The 16,827-nt window shown below is 40.0% G+C and overlaps 1 protein-coding gene across 9 annotated transcripts in view; it reads right to left on the minus strand.

Moving 5' to 3' along the window:
• Nucleotides 1-202: 202 nt before the first annotated feature.
• Nucleotides 203-16,827, minus strand: part of LOC103718243 (3'-5' RNA helicase YTHDC2) — a 32,895-nt gene continuing 16,270 nt past the window's right edge. For 6 of the 9 annotated variants that reach the window (XM_039116394.1, XM_026808909.2, XM_026808910.2 and 3 more), the window contains 3 exons: nt 1,654-1,710; nt 1,509-1,573; nt 203-1,434 (listed from right to left, as the gene is read on the minus strand). In XM_039116394.1, coding sequence (XP_038972322.1) covers nt 1,371-1,434; nt 1,509-1,573; nt 1,654-1,710 — 186 coding nt within the window. In that variant the 3' untranslated portion in view covers nt 203-1,370. The other 3 variants (XR_005507094.1, XM_039116395.1, XM_039116396.1) reach the window with 3 other exon arrangements.

A 16,827-nucleotide genomic window follows, 5' to 3' on the forward strand; every position in this document is an offset into this window, starting at 1 on the left:
ACATTATAATTTTATTACCATATATACCTCTCTAATTTTTCTATCAACTCATAAGTATACTAAGAGTGGGAAGCAATTATATTCTTACAATAAGACAGATCATCACAAAATGCAAAGCCTTTAAATACACTCTATACCCTTGTTCTCTCGCAGCTACTCCTCCAACCAAAGCATTTATCCCATGGAATTAGTCCATTCCTTGTACTGTACTTGCATAACATTTTTTCATTCCTTCCACACTTATTCCAAAACCAAACAGAGCTTTAAAGGTTTCTTGAAGAAATTACAGTACAGCTTCGTACAACTTTGCCTCACTTGAAAATAAGTTGGAAACAATGTCATGCAAAAAGTGATTTCCAACTATATATTTCTTTTTTCATGCCTATTTTACTGCTTTAAAATCTCTTAAAAGACATTACAGATCACCAAATTGGTGGAAAAGGCTGTCCAGCACAGGATGTTTGCATCCCTAATGCCACAGTTCGAACATATGAAGAACTAGCTGAGGCCACACCTTACATCACAGCATTACGAATCTGTTGCAGAGGCACCATTGATAATCCTTTTTTTAAGAAGAAAATAGGTTATCCATTAATTCATTTCATGAGATATGGAAATGAATACGAAGAAGTTCAGGTATAAGTTAGAAGAGTAAATTTAAAAAGAACAAGAATCCTTCAAATAAAGAAGCTTGCCGGACTTGGACAAAGAAGCAGCACAGAACCATTCTTCCAGGAGCGATATGACGACTTCAGCAATTGCAGGGGCCACCTTACTTTTGGATTGGACGATTCGCTTCATTCTTTTGGAGCCAAACTCATTACCAGATTGTTATGGACAACAGAATCATACTTGTCTTAAATCTAGGTACCCTGTAATGTCAATCTATTTTTGAAGAAGACACCACCAATAAGCATTTTATCTTATATACCTCAACTATCATTTTAGTTCTCAAGTAAAATGTTCCATTGTAACCAAAAGGTACTGTCAATTGACATGACAATTATCTGTAATGTATACTTAGAAGAGACTGCTCAAATTACCACCTCATCATATAGGTGGTATCAAGACCCCACCTTTTGAATTATCCGTATAGCCAACTTGTTACTTTTCACTTGTTTTGCTGAACTTTATCTAACTGTACAACATTACTACTCCCTTTGGAAGAACTGGAGATAGAACTGAAGTCATGAGATATACAGTATGGAAACAAATCTTTTTTCCAAGAAAATTTGCAAATTTAATGCCGCACAGTTAAAACTCATGCTCTTAATGATAGAAACTCTCCAGCGCTTCACACCATAAGTTCTTAAGCAGCACAAGAACATTGCCAGGTATTTAGACTGATGTTCAAATAAAATCATTAGAGTTTAGTTGTAAATATCACCATTAACCTTTTGGCAATGATACCAGTCAGAAAGATATCTGTTGTACCTGCAAAACAAAATTGTGAAGATAAGCCATGGATGCTCCATAAAGCTCTCAACACAAGAAATCCCAATACCTACAGATCATTGTCCGGCACCCCACTTGCCTGTACCCCCTGCATAGTCCATGGTGGTCCTACTGCAGCCTGTCAAAAGTAGGCACTTGGTTGTTGCATGATCTACTTCACATTGCAACTTATATTCTACAAAGTATGAAGAAACTAACCACACAAGGAGATGACACAGAGCTTCTTCCAACAGCTTGTAGATATTCTTCATATGTCTGCAGAACACAGAATATTAATTGGAGACAAAAGTTTCTCAGGCTAGAATTGTAAAGCAGCAGGATTTCCTTTAGAATTGTTAACTGCTGACACAGATCAGCATCTGGTAGGAAGCAGAGAAACCAGGACTTAAAAATAACGAAGGAAAAGGACCTGTCCAAAGAAATATTTTAGCATGCAGGAAAGATATGCTGTAGCTTGGCATTTGCAGTTGCAGAGGCAGCAAGATTGAGAACAATGATAAAGATTTTGAGACCCAAATGTCATCTCAAGTTTCCTCTTACAGCTGTCTAACTTCTTTTCTTTAGATCTAACATAACTATCGTAAATAAAATTAACAAGGTCAATCATAGACAGTATCATAGTCCATGACCGAGAATTCAGAATCATTCTCTCAACTTCATAGGTTAGTTGATGTAGTTTACGACTAAATTAGGTTTAGTTAGTTTCCTACTTTTATTAAATTTGCTCTGGTTCTAGTGGGTTTTTGGTCATATTATGAATAGGATTGTCCTCCAAAAGGTTCTATTTTCAAGTCTATGTTAGGTTAGAAAAGTTTTAAGGTCATTAGGATTGTGATTTAGAAAGATTTTGACGGTCTTTAATTTGGGAACCTACAGAATTATGAATGTATTAATATTGAAGTCATGGTTTTTTTTTTTAATGATGGAGTTTTTCATTGATTAGGAGTTTGAATTTGAGTCAAATAACCTAGGTACATTATAGGTCAGCTGGGAGCCCTTTATAATTAGGAAATGTTAATTCAAGGTTGTTTGAGTACTTGTAAATATGGATCCATGGGGAATGAGGAATTGTGTACGATTAATGAATTTTATTGTATGAAGTGACTCCATGGAGATATTACCCTCTAGTATTATCTCTCTTCTCTCTATTCTTCTTCTCCTTTATTCAACCCCTTATCTTTCCTTATGCTTTCTCATTGTTTTGGCTGTGGAAAAGGATAAGTATTCAAATCTAATCAGGTCTGATATTTGTCTTTTATCATATCTCTATGATTTGCAGTTTAGCACAAACGGGCTGCATCAAATGGTATCAGAGCCTCACGACCATCTTTAAGTGGTGGCAAATTGATCCTGAAACAAGGCATCGACAAGATGAAGAGTGAATCCAACAATAAAGAGAATAAAAACAACATATGGGGTGGCATTAGCAACCGGAAGAGTATGATCAATCGAAGGAATCTGCTGATCATATGTAGGTTGGGACACAAAATATGATTGAGACCTTCAAAGCAAAAGCACCACAACAAGAACCCACCATAGAAGATCCTCTATATGTAGATTTGAAGATTGAGGATAAAGACAAAGTCCAAAAGGTTGAAGATCACCCATCTAAAGTTATTTTCATTGAAGATCCATTAATTCAAAGAGTTGATCACCTACAACTAAAGCAACAAATTCTAGAACTAATCATTGACAATCCATCCTTGGAACAACCACAGATTTCAATCATTTAAAATAAAATGTATTATTCAACATCTATTATGTGATTGGAGGCATTGGAACCATTGATTGAAATATACTAAAGAAACCATTTGATGGACTGATTGCAAGAAAATCATTTGTGGACTTCACCATCAAATTCTGGAGATCCAACTGTGGATTGAGCATGCAAACATCATATAGAAGATATCAAAGGATCTCAGGGATGATATCCGTGGAGCAGAAGCGTTTGATGTAATTTAAGTTCAAATTAAGTTTAATTAATATTCTGGTTTATCGACTCTTAGTAGTAGCTTAAGTATTTCTATTTTCTTGTAATTTTCGTACTGTTTTTCAAAACTATTTTTCTAAGGGGGCTTTTGAGTCCTGTCATGAGTAGGACTATCATCTAAAAATCCAATTCTAGGTCTAGGTTAGATAAGAAAAATTTTCCATTCATTAGAATTGTGATTTCCAAAGATTTTGATGGTCTTTCATGTGGGATTGCGGATCCTATAGAATCATGAATTTCTTAATAGTAGAAAGTCCAGAGTTTTACATCGATCAAAAGTCCTATACTGAGTAAAATAACCTAAGTCAGTTAGGAGTCCTTTTATGATTAAGACATTTTTTTTAGGGTTGTTTGAGTGCCCATAAATATGGATCCATTAGGAGTAATGAATTATGTATGATTTATGAATTTTATTGAATAAAGTGACACCTCTGTGGAGATTTTACCCTCTATTATTATCTCCCATCTCTCTTTTCTTATTCTTCTCAGTTCAAACTCTTCTTTTTCCATCTACTTTCTCATTGTTTTGGCTATGGAAAAGGATAAATATTCAGATCTAATCAGATCCAAAATTTGTCTTGCTTATATCCATATAATTTGCTGGTCTAGCACTAAGGGCCCCATCATCAGTGCTGAATTAAATAATTCTTATTGCAAAACGAGTTCATGTTAAAGTTACTTGCTGAAAAAGCTGGGCCAAATTTTATTGAGTTGCACGGTTGTTCCTGACAGGAGGAGCAGCAAGTATGTTGTTCTCTGATCATACAGCACCTAAATTATAAAGAAAAAGAACTAAGATGCCACAACAATCAATTTGACTTACAACGGTCAAACCCTGGAGCAGATGCAAATATGGAACAGTTAAGGATCTAACTCAATATTCAACTCAAGAAACTAATACATGCAAGATATTCATAGCAAAATACAAAAATTGGCATATTAGGAAAAAAGATGAATAAAAATTAGATGAATCTGAATTGTGGGTGCTACAATTAGTTCAAATATAAATACTGACTATACCAAGAACTATCTACTATGTGTCAATTCTCAACAACCAGTTCCATAGTGTTGGAGTTACCCAAATATAACACAATAGAACAGACAGCACAAACACATTGCTGCCATCTATGTTACATGGATTCCGATACATGTCGGGTGTAGGCGCATGTCTAAGTTTGGGATCCTTTCAGTATCTAAGAATTTCTGCTTATGAGGCCATGTCCAAGTGTCATACAAATGTCCGTGTTCAAGTGTGGGGTGCGCATACTCTAGACTAAATTAAAGGGTTCAGGTAACATAGACTGTCATTAACTAACCATGTCCCTTATTCTGGATATTTTATAAGGGCTCCGTCCTCTTTTAAAGCAATCTTCCATGTATCACTGCTGTTTCATCATTTTAATTATATAGTCAATCTCAAGCATAAATCTTTTAAGGAGTTCTAAACTACATGGACATTTCCAAAAGCCTATGGCATTTTTGAAAGATATTCTAGCATCAACCCAACTTATCAAGACTTCCTGCATCGCTTACATAAGTTGAAGCTCTCCATACTGGTTTCCTCTAGTAATGATTGTGAGAGTTGGTCCAATGGATTGTCCAGGATAAGCGCAACGGTCCTGTGGACCGGTCGAGTCCCAATTTCCCATCCAGAGGAGCTGGCACTACTGTGATCATCTCCTCCCATCTCAAGCCAACCTAGCCCCTAGGAAGGCTAGCATCATCCGGATCGCTGTCTCCTCCTGCTTTGGCCAGCTTCCCCCCCAACCCACCCACCCCTGTGATCATTGAAGCCCTTCCATGTTGGAGCATCCCAATCCCAAAGAGGTTGGCATCTCCATGATCGCTGCCTCTCTTCCCATTTTGAGCTAGCTAGCCGTAGAGGTTGGCTTTCCCTGTTTGCCACTCGAGAGATGGATGGCTTACCTTGTTTGCTTCTTGCAGGTCCACCAGCGGATTCACCGCTCAGGTGAGCTAGTGTGGGCAGAGGCAGGCGCAGAATCGCTTCCTTCTTTCGCTTTTTCCTTTTCCCTCCCTTGTTTCTCTGAATCAAAAGCTCATCCTAGTTTTACCCCACCATTAGATACTATCATAATCCTCTCCCCTGCCCCGACTCTCTCCTCTAGACTTCCTGCCGCAACCATCAAGGCATCAACCTCTGCTTGTTGATGGTAATCATCTGAGCCTCCCTTGTTTCTCGCTTGACCTCTCTTGCTCTTTTTTCCTTTCCAATCATCACTATGGTTTCCAATGTCAAACTCCAATGCTTGCTAGTGATCAAAGACCCTATCCCCATCCTCTCTCATCGATTCCCGATCACTGGATTTCGCAATCAAGCAGACGACAAATTAGGTCCCCCTGTTTTCCTTTCCTATGGCCTAACTCACTGTCGCTCATTCCTGTCTAGGGGCCCTCACCACTTTGCTGGACCTTGGCTACCTCATTGACCCGTACGACCCCCCCCCCCCCCCCCCAAGCCACTGGTCTTTCCCTCCCTCTCGATTGAACCCTCACCCCCAATTCTTTTGTTCTCCTATTCGGAATCCCCCCCCCCCACCCCCCACCCAATTCTTTCTCTCTCTTGATTGAACCTGATAGCCTTCACTCCCTACATGACACCTCTCTTGACTTGTAGGCTAACAATGTCCCTTTGATTAGGAGGCTAAGGCCCTCGATCTCTAAGAAGCATCCAATATAGGGGTCAAGCCCCATGTCCGAGGTAACCACTAACCCCCCTTGTATGTGCCATACTTATTTTTCTGTGATTTTTAAATAGATTAAATCTTTAGATTAATCTTCAAATCAAAGAATAGTAGGGACCCCTATATGCAGGCTATGTTCTAAGATGTGTGCCTAGATCTTGGCTCTACCATCTAAAGGTAGAGGCATTAATTTGTAGATCAAGGATCATCACCCCTTATAGGAGAGGATCCTAGGTTGTAGAGCCCAGAAAGGGTGTCACAACCCAGTGGGATGACCCAAATGTCAAAAAGTCAAGAAAAGTTTGGATTGTAGGAATTGTACTTGAGGATTTTGCAAGGAAGCATAATGTTTCGATGTATTTATTTTAAGCCTTGTGTAGTCTTGTTGGGAGGAAACTTCTAGACCTTTATCAACCTAGACATGTAGTACCTCTACCATCCTAACACTTTTACCATGTGTTTCATATAATATAATTTAAAATTTATTTTGCTATGTAAGATGCATGGTAAATAGCTATAATCACAATTTGTTGAGTTGTACCGAACCGGCTAGCTCAAGGCGCACCGAACTGGACCGGTTAGTTACCAGCATAGTTCAAGAGGCCAATTTGCTATAAAGGATCAAGGACTCCCTACGAGTTTCCTCCGTTCACTCTTCGTTACCTAGCACCCGCTTCATTCACCCCTCCCCCCCACAAAACCCTAACCCCTCTGCCATTGTCTCCGACTTGCCAAGTAAGTCGCTGTCTCCCTCCCTCTTTTTCTCTTTCTTCCCCCTCGACATCAACTAGGAGCGTTGTTTGAACCTTTTCTCTCTCTCTCTCTCTCGGCCTCTCCCCCCTCCCTTCCTCCCTTCCTCTCCCTCCCCCTTCCCCTCTCTCTCCCCTTTGATGACAACAAGGAGGGATGTTCGAGCCCTCTCCCTCTCCCTCTCTCTCTCCCTCCCATCCTCCCTCTCCCTCTCCCTCCCCCTCCCCCTCCCTCTCTATTTTCCTCTCTCCCCCTTTCTCTCTAACTCTCCTTGTTTTAGTACACTTTGGAATGGCACAATATGATCTCCAATACTGGTTTAGTGAATCTTGGCTATAAAAATAGTTCTTGAAATCGAAATTGTAAAAACTATTTTTCAAAATTTCATATTTAAAATTAACCAAAGTCCGCCGAACCCGTACCGAGACCCGTACTGGTCAGCGCTCGATATGGTTCGATACCGGTTCCGTACCGTACCGAACCGGTATGGGTAATGACGCCCAATTTTTTTAAAAATTTTTCAAAAAAATAATTGATAATCACTCTTTTTGAATTTTTTCAATGAATTTAAATCTAATTTGATATTTTTTGATATTTTTTCTGATATTTTTTTTGATATTTTTTGATGTTTTTATTATCCCAATTTAATCTAGATGATGCATCTTATTTTTTTAAAATGATACAAATCATAAAATAAATATAAAATACCCTCAAATCTAGTGACATAAAAATTAAAAAATAATCAATTATATACATTTAAAGTCCAACATACATACCAATATCTAAAATCGAGTCGAGTGGCGATGCCTCTCGTAAATATCCGGATCATCAGCATAGTCAGAAGGCACATCAGCCCATCCCTCTAACCAAATAGTGTTGTAGTCATGTACGTTCATCGCATAAGAAACGTGCACCAGATTATAAGCACTCTCGGATCTCTTACTGAAGCTCTGGCTCTGAGAGGTGTCCTCTGACTGATAATGCAGCTGTGAAGGGATCCATTCGAATATGCCGGCAGCAAAATTCGATCCATAAGATGCTACAGGCTGTGTAGGGTAGTAGCCACCGAAAGATACATCAGACGCACTATATCCAATTCTGTATCCGTATGGATCATAGGCTACCTATGGCTGCGGATAATAGAATCCAGTATACGACTCGAAATCTGATACGTCTATAGATCCTACTCCATGTGTAAAGTCATCTGCAGCTGCGTTATGTCCTCCTGAATGACCTCGAAAAGCCCGTCTTTTATATGCAATCGTATCCTCACGGGTTCTCCCAGACATGCACCGTGGTCTCTATCCTGTGTAGTATGCATAAATTGAGACTCACTGATAAATCAAATACCACTCTGCGACTGTCTCATAAACAATGATCTCCTGTCCTCCACTCTCTTCCGGACCGGCAGATCCATGACCACCAGAAATGTCATCGTTGCTGCTCCTAGTCTCTGAATTTGAGTGTACTGACTCCTCAATACTCTCCATTAGAACTGCAGGTGCCATTTATGTCAGCGTGTAGATCGTCCATAGATTTACAACATATAAAAAAACTGAGCCTAAATCAAAAAATTTGGCATGATCTTTTCTTATCTTACAATTTTTAAGCTACTTTTAAAACCCCAAAAAAGGAAGAAATGAGGTAAAAGAGAGGAAGCACACCTTATTTAGCCTTAGATCTTTCTTCTGATAGCCTGACTCGGTGTTGTTTGTGGGATTTTTGGAAAGAAGCGGCGGAGGCGCTTTCAAAATTTTGTTAGAAAGGCCTTTGGCGTTCCCAACAGATGACCTAATGCTTTTAAAAAGCATCAGGAAGTACTACAATGCTATAGTGCCAGAATGTTTGAAACCAAGTTGACTCGAGGCGAACCGACCAGTTCGCACCAAGTCTACACCGAACCAATCAATTTTGGCCTGTTCCGACCGGTTCGAGCACTTACCGGCCTGTTCCGATCAGTAAGTGACAGATTTCGGCCGGTTCTATATGGTTTCCAGCCAGTACGGGCTGGAACTGAATGTAACAGGCAAACCAACCCGGTTTCGCACTAGATCGGTTTAGCACTACCTGAACCAGACAGTTCGGCCCATTTCAGCAGTCCTTGAAATTAACTATTATATTTACCTTGCGTAAAGAAGAGATTTTAAAATGTGAATCAAGAATGAAAATCTCGACTTAAGCATGATGTCGGATATTTTGTGTATCAAGAGCAACATGTTGGTTGATTTTGCATGATACAACATATGAAATGAACCATCAAATCCTGTTTGGAAGCTAATGATGGAAGATTTATGTTTATTGTATGGCTACAAAACTAATTTTGGAATGGATTTAATGGTTACTATCTAGTCTAACAATGATTCAGGCCTAGCCAGCAGGACTAATCATAGGCAATATATGTCTAGAAACTAGTTTCTTCCAGGCCCACCTAGTGAGGGGGCCTAATCGCTGGAAAACATGTGTTTAGAACTAGTTTCTTCTGGACCTAGCCAATAGGGTTGATTGCTGGCAAATCATGTATTCAAGAACTAGTCTCTTTCAGGCTTTGTCATAGAACTAATGTGACTGTAGTTGCAAAGATTAGGAAAGGGAGAAAATTGTAAATATTTTTATTGAAAATTTCACAAAATTGATCTTTCTCAATAACATGCACTAAATCTAGTTTTTATACTAGTATTTTAGTAAGGTGAATCATTAAGTAGATAAGCATCTTTATAAATTTATGAAACTCCTTGAAATCTGCAAATTTACTTTCTTTTAAAACTGATAATGATATATGTATTTACTTGAACATTTCTTTTATATTATATTACTTGTTCCAACTTATTAGGTTGCTAGCTCACTAATCATTTTCTTGTCCTTTCCACATACCAAGGGGTAGTGTGGACTAGGTTTGGATGTACTTCAAAAGTTTAGGGTTTAGACATGGTTACCCTATTTGAAATTTGAATAATGAATTGATCAGAAACTATATATTGTCTGATAGTGATTGGATTTGGCATTAATGAAAATCTCTAATGTTTGACCTAAATGAATTTCAAAGTCATCAAAATTTGGTTATTTGAATTATCATGATAGAGTTTAGAGATGTTCTATATTGCCATTGCCTTTTATTATTACATGATATATTATTTTTGAAATTAAGAATTTTTGGCAGGCCTTGCATGTCTTGTGCGGCCAAATCCTACAGGATGTATGGCCGTTCGTCCAATGCTTGCCTCGTGCCGATGGTTTGGGGCATGACAACAACAATACCTCCAACTTCTTAATTATTTCTTGATGACGTAAACTTACATATTGAAATTGATCAATTGTCTTACAGTTAAGAAGGATGCTCAGCATCATATAATCTCATCCAGGTCCACAATTCAAACCATCTTTTGCTTGGGAAAAAAAAAGCATTAGTTTAAAATACAGCAGGAAGACTAAGGATTGATTAGTATTTCTACTCCTTGCTTGTAAAGTTTAAAGTCCAACGTAGTCAACCAATGTCCTACATTTTTATTTCAAAGAACTTGTTAGATCCCTTAACTAAAGCACATGCAATGAATAATAAAAGCAAAGAGTGATCTTAGGTTTATAGTGCCACTATTAGGCTTTTTTTACCTAATTTAAAAAATAAAATGTAACATAAATCTCAGCTAAAACAGCAGAGTTTACTTTGAAATGACTCAAAAGCAAAAACATACACCATAGAGGTCTGTCCTGCAAAGAATGTTTAGCATATTTTATCTTGAAATAGCAACAATAGGCTTGTTTGTTGGTAATATTAATGAGTTAGCAAAATCTTACTTGAGATAACATTAAAAGAGAGTGAGAGAGAGAGAGCACCATTTTTACACCAAGAATTCTAGGACTTATACATAGTTTCTAATAATTTTCTTTTCCAGTTTCTAGTGATTTTGTTTTCCAGTCCCTCCATTAGAGTTCTTGAAAACCCAATAAGAAAAATTCTTTTTGAAACCATTAGTTCGCAATGCAATCTCTTGATAAACCGCAAAAATTGATAAACAATTGCAATTTTTTATTGCGTCGGAGTTTAAATCAATTTATTTATGATATATTTTCTGTAAAAAATGTGATACCAAAGGAGGTGCTCACTTTCCTCAACTAGCCAATGAAAATTTTTGGAGGTGAGTTTCGAATGGCAAAAAGATAATCTGGCAATCAGAAAGTAAAATTGAGCTTTTTAAAGGAGAAATTTCAACTCGAGTTGTCAAAATTAGCTGCTAGAGATTCATAGATGGATACACTTGGTTGATAGTAGAGCTAAAAGTTTGCAACTAAGGCCCATCAACTCACGTGAGCCATCTACAAGACTGATTCTAGTTAGGGTTTCTTCAACATTATTAAATCTGGGTCAGCCTGAAGACTACCCACTAATAAGCAGGCTGGTTGACAAACTCAACAGGTCAGAAAGATCATGCAAAGCACAATGCCTTCTTTAAAGCACTATGACACTGATGTTGCTTAAAGAAGGGTCCTCTACCTCCTAGTATCCCCAAAGACTAAAGCCAACAATATTCTAGGAAGCACACGTACTTCAAATTACATGGCATACCCATATCAAACATGTGTCGATTACCCAAAGCTTTTGGATACTCCTACGATATGTCTCATATACCTATTTTAAGAATCCTATCACCTTAGATCAAAATTCGTCGTCTCGGTACCAGCCCCTGTACCGATGCCATACTAGCACAGTGTCGATACAATACGGAGTTTTTCTCTAGTACGCCATCCATAACAGATACCGGTACCAAATCGGTATGATGTGCCTGGTTCAGGCTGGTACGGCGTACCATACCTCAGATACTTTCTAATGCCATTAGAGATAAGAAAAGCTTTTTTACTTTTATTTTGTGATAAATGTTGACCTCAAAATGATAAGTGTTTTAACTTGTAGTTTGTAAACTTAATATTATTATATAGAATACACTAAGGTCCGCCGTACCGGTACCGGTCGCCGTACCGGTACCGGTCGCCGTACCGGTACCGGTCGCCGTACCGGTGGCCGGCCGGTACAGGTACCGCACTAGCACGGTACGGCGAGCCAAGAATTTGGGTTCCGTTTTTTTTTTTTTAAATGTTATCTCTGTTGTATCTTAAATTAAGTAAACTTTGATGTTTTTTTATTGCTTTTTTCATGATTTTTGATGTTTCTATGTTTAAATTTAGGATTGAAATTTGAAACATAGATGATGCATATTATTAGCTCCTCCCATTCCAATGATAAAATGATATACATAAAATATCTTCAAATTAAGATACAATCATTTACATTCATTTAAAGCACTCTCGGATATCTAAAATCGGGACGGGTGCCGATGGCTCTCGTAGATATCCGGATCATAAGTATAGTCAGGAGGCAAATCAACCCAATCAGAAGGAACGCGCGCCAGGTTATAAGAACTGTCAGATCTCTCGCTCACGCTCTGGCTCTGAGAGGTGTCCTCTGATTATGTAGGGGCTCGTCCAAATATGGCGGAAGCAAAATCCGATGAACCATATCCATATTCGTCAGGCTGAGGCTGTGGATAATAGAATCCGTATCCGTATGTGAGCTCATCTGCAGCCGTATCCTATCTTCCGGAATGACCTCGAGAAGCCTGTCTTCTATATCCAATAATATCCTCACGGAATCTATCAGGTGGTCGACCGTGGTCCACATCCTGTGGAGCGCCCATAAATTGTGACTCACCGGTGAAATAAAGACCATCCTCCGGTTGTGTCTCATATGTACCATACTGTCCTTCGCTCCCTCCATGGCTAGAAGATCCATCACCACCAGAACCTTCATCGTTGCTGGTCCAAATCTCCTCGACACTCCATTAGGACCCCTTGTTTTCCTTTCCTGGCCCTCTCTGTCTGACTATGTCGCCCTTACCTGCTAAGCAATTCTCAATCAGCTCTCTCGGAGGGTGTCTCGTACCAATCATGTGGTGACTGGCTCCCCTGTGCCTGCAGCTGATCAGCTCTGAGAGTGCGTGAAATATTGCGCTCAGCCTATTGCTTTGAATCGACCCTAGCCTCGGTAGCTATGAAGCTAGCTGGTCGTGGAGGCGATCCTGGCTCGTCAAGCTCGGACTTCTGCTGCTGCCCTACAAGCCAGCCGAGTAGTGGATCATCGTCATCATCGGTGAAGGTCCCGTAAATCGGATCTACATACTTGAGCTCCGCTTCCTCCTGAATACACTTTAGCCTCAACCGCAGATTGTAGTACATATAAACAAAGTCGTTAAGGTGCTTTTGTGTCAAATGATTTCTTTGTTTGCTGTGGATAAGGGTGAAGGACCAATTGCGCTCACAGCCACTAGAGGAGACTGTTTGGAAGAGGATCCGGATAGCTAACTGCTTTAGATTTCTCGCGGACCAATTGCCCAAATCGAGCTCTATGCCTAGCCACCTCCTCCTGCTGCCACTGATCATCCAGGCTTGCCTGCATGGCCACCTGAATATCTGACTCCTCCTCATCTAGATCCTCAATCTCCTCTGGCTCCCTACAGTGATAAGAAGGTGGCTCTGCCGCTCGGCGATCGACCTCCGCCCTCTTCTTGGAAACTCTCCTTCACTTCTTTGACCTCAGCGAGATTCTACCTTATCAGCATACGAATCTCGCCAGGATAATTTGGGCACGTATCAACCTCACCGAAATTTTCGGTTAAGTGTTGCTTCAACCTGGTTACCCCTCCCTTAAAAATTTTGTCACAAAAGTTGCATTGAAACTAGTGTCGTTGCCCCTCTCTTCCAAGTCTTCGCCAATAAAACCAGCCAATATCACGCTTTGTAGGGTTCATTTTTCTTAATGGCTCCATTGCTATCATAAATATACAACATATCAAAAAATTAAGCTAATGAAGTAAATTTTCACATGATTTTATTTTTTTAAGCAATTTATAAACTATTTTTTTAAGCTATTTATTAACAAAACTAATGAAATAATAGAGGACAAAAAGTCGCACCTTAAATAGTCTCCGCTGGATTTTTTAGGAAAAACCTCCTCCTGAATTTATGGGCTATCTCTCAAATCTTCCCTTCTCTGGTTACTCCTTAGAGGCTCACTGAATTTAAGAACTCTGGAGTTTGAACGCTTTCGTTCGGTTTTTATAACCGAACGAGTGAGGAAGGCCGAGGAGCTTCTGTCTCGGCATCAAGTTTAAAAAAAGTGGCTCTCGACCACTTCTTTCTTTTCAAAAGCGACAGAAGTGGCCTCTCGGCCACTTCTTTTTTTTTGAAAAGAAACAGAAGTGGCCTCTTGGCCACTTCTTTCTTTTGCCTCTCGGCCACTTAAAAAAGCTGTGGCTGAAAGGTCACAGCTTTTTTTTTTATAAAAGAAGTGGCCCAACTGGCCACTTCTTTCTGAAACCATGCACAGCGCAGTGGTTTCAAAAACCATAGCGCGCGGCGTTGTGGTTGTTTAAAAAAAAAATTGCGTACTGGTGCGATCCGGCCGGTTGGCACCGGTACGAGGCCGGTACCAAGCAGTATCGGCCGGTACCGACCGGTACGAAGCACGTACCGGTCGGCTCTGCTATAAAAACAACCCTGTACCGGATTCCACGCGGATCCGATACCGGTCTAGGGCCGGACCGGTATGTACCGGCCCGTACCGGTCGGTACGGCAGCCATGGAATACAGGCTACATTTTATTAGTTTGAATGATGAAAATGTTTATACAAGTATGGACTGTCATTTTTTGGTGAAAATGGAATATGTTACTTTGATAAACTATTATATTTTTAAATATATGTAAAGAAAAAGATTTTGCTAAAATACTTTTTTGTAAAAAAGGACAATGAATCCCAACCATTCTTTCATAAAGTAGATTTAAAGAAGTTTATCTTTAACTCAGTTCAAATGTATCAAAGATGAAAACCAAAAAGTTTAGACTGAGGATGACATAATAGAAGGATGGAGTTATTTTGGTAAGCTAATTAATGGAAACTATGCAAACGATTTAGAATGCCTTACTAGTTCCATGGAGAATATAAATGTTATGGATACACATAGAATTAGAGAATCTAAGATAAACGAGGCTATGAAAAAGATGAAAATAGAACAATGATTAGACATTCAAAGAGTTTAGATGATGTAGAAGTACAATTTATTTAATAAAATTTTAAAGACCAAGAAGATGCCTGATGAATGAAGAGTATTATAACACTGATTTATAAGAATAAAAGTGATATTAAAAATTTTCCTACCTATCATGACTCATACTATGAAACTTAGGAGAGGGTGATTAAGCATAGATTAAGGTGTGACAAAAATATCAAAGAACCAATGTGATTTTATACAAGCAAGGTCTGCCGTACCGGTCGCCTATCGGACCGGTATGGTTCGGTTCATACCGGAACCAATCCGGTACGAACCGATAAGCTTTTTTTTATCTTTCGGTTTTCGCATCCGCGCGCGGGCGTCCGCGTGGGATAAATGCCACAGAGTGGCATTGGCATTAAATGCCACTCTGTGGCATTAATGAGCCCACGTCGGCGCACGGGCGCGCTGCCCCGCGCGAGCTGGGGAACCGCGCGGGCGGGGGAAACGCCCGCGTGTGATTCCCCAATGCGCGGAAGTGCACAGGGAGGGGAAACACGCACCCTGTCTGATCGTGTGGCCTAAAGAGCCACACGCGCTTTCCAAAAAAAAATATACCGGTGCGAACCGACCAACCAGTACACGACCGGTATGCATGCATACCGGTTGAGATCGGTCCGAAAACAGCTGGAACCGGTTTCCACGTTGTTCGAATACTGGTTCCAGGCCGGACCGGTCCGTATCAGGCCGAACGGACCGGTATGGTCCGGTTCGGCAGACCATGCCAGGAAGGTTGACTATGGAAGCTATTTTTCTATTTGAGGGTAATAATGAAATATGGAGAAAAGCGATAAAATCTTTATAAGGTTTTTATTGATTTAAAAAAAAAAAGCATAAGATATAATTTTCATAGAAGTATTATGGTGGGTGTTAGAAAAGAATGGAGTAACTACTGGATATACTAATATGGCTAAGGATATGTATCATGAAGTGGTTGCTAGTATGAGAATTATTGGCGGTAATAATAGTGAATTTCCAATCACAATAGGTTTACATGAAAGATTTACTATAAGTCCTTACCTTTTTACGTTAGTCTCACAGAGACAAGCCATAACACAACATTAGGCATCATGACACAATAACTCTTAAATCTAGTGAAGGCCAAACCGTATCGAACCAGCCAATTCGGAGCATACCAAATCAAACCGGTTGGCTACCGGCATAGTTCAAACTAAGGATCCCTGGGCCAATACCAAGGCCTAGACTAGTTGCCCAGCAACACAATTTGGTATGCCTCCATGCCAAACCCATACTGACACAGCAAAGAGGGCAGGGGAGATGGAGAACAGGAGAGAGAGAAAGAGGGGGGAGGGAGGAAAGGATGGAGAGTGCAAGAACCCTGGGTGGTGGACATCCAGCAAAGGCCAACGAAGGCTAGTGGAGGGTCGGAGAGCCATTGTCAACTTCACTTAAAATTTTGAAATTAAAAAGAGGCTAGTGGTGGGCCCATGTGTCAAACAAAACCGAAAAACCGAAGGTGGAGCCCTTCCTTTGCTCCACCTTGGCCCTCCGTAGCCCTCCACCGTCCATCCACCACCCTCCCTCTCTCTTCCTCTCCCTCTCCCTCCCCCCTCTCTTTTCCTCTCTTTCCTTCTCCTTCTCCCCCTCCATCGATTTCTCGATTTCATTGCCAGAACCATCTCAATCTGCAGCTAGTGCACCTTAGTACGCCCCGAACCGGATAGTTCGAGATAGTTTCACCTTTCTTGGTTCGAACCATATATTTGGTTCAATATAACCCCCCCTAATCTTGTTGTTTCAACTAAATCCTTGCCTCTACCTGATGCTCGCATCCTAGTCTCTCCCCCGTGCTGGAGACTTTCACCTCCCCTA

The sequence above is a fragment of the Phoenix dactylifera genome, unplaced genomic scaffold (genome assembly GCF_009389715.1).
Source record: "Phoenix dactylifera cultivar Barhee BC4 unplaced genomic scaffold, palm_55x_up_171113_PBpolish2nd_filt_p 000090F, whole genome shotgun sequence".
Taxonomy (NCBI): domain Eukaryota; kingdom Viridiplantae; phylum Streptophyta; class Magnoliopsida; order Arecales; family Arecaceae; genus Phoenix; species Phoenix dactylifera.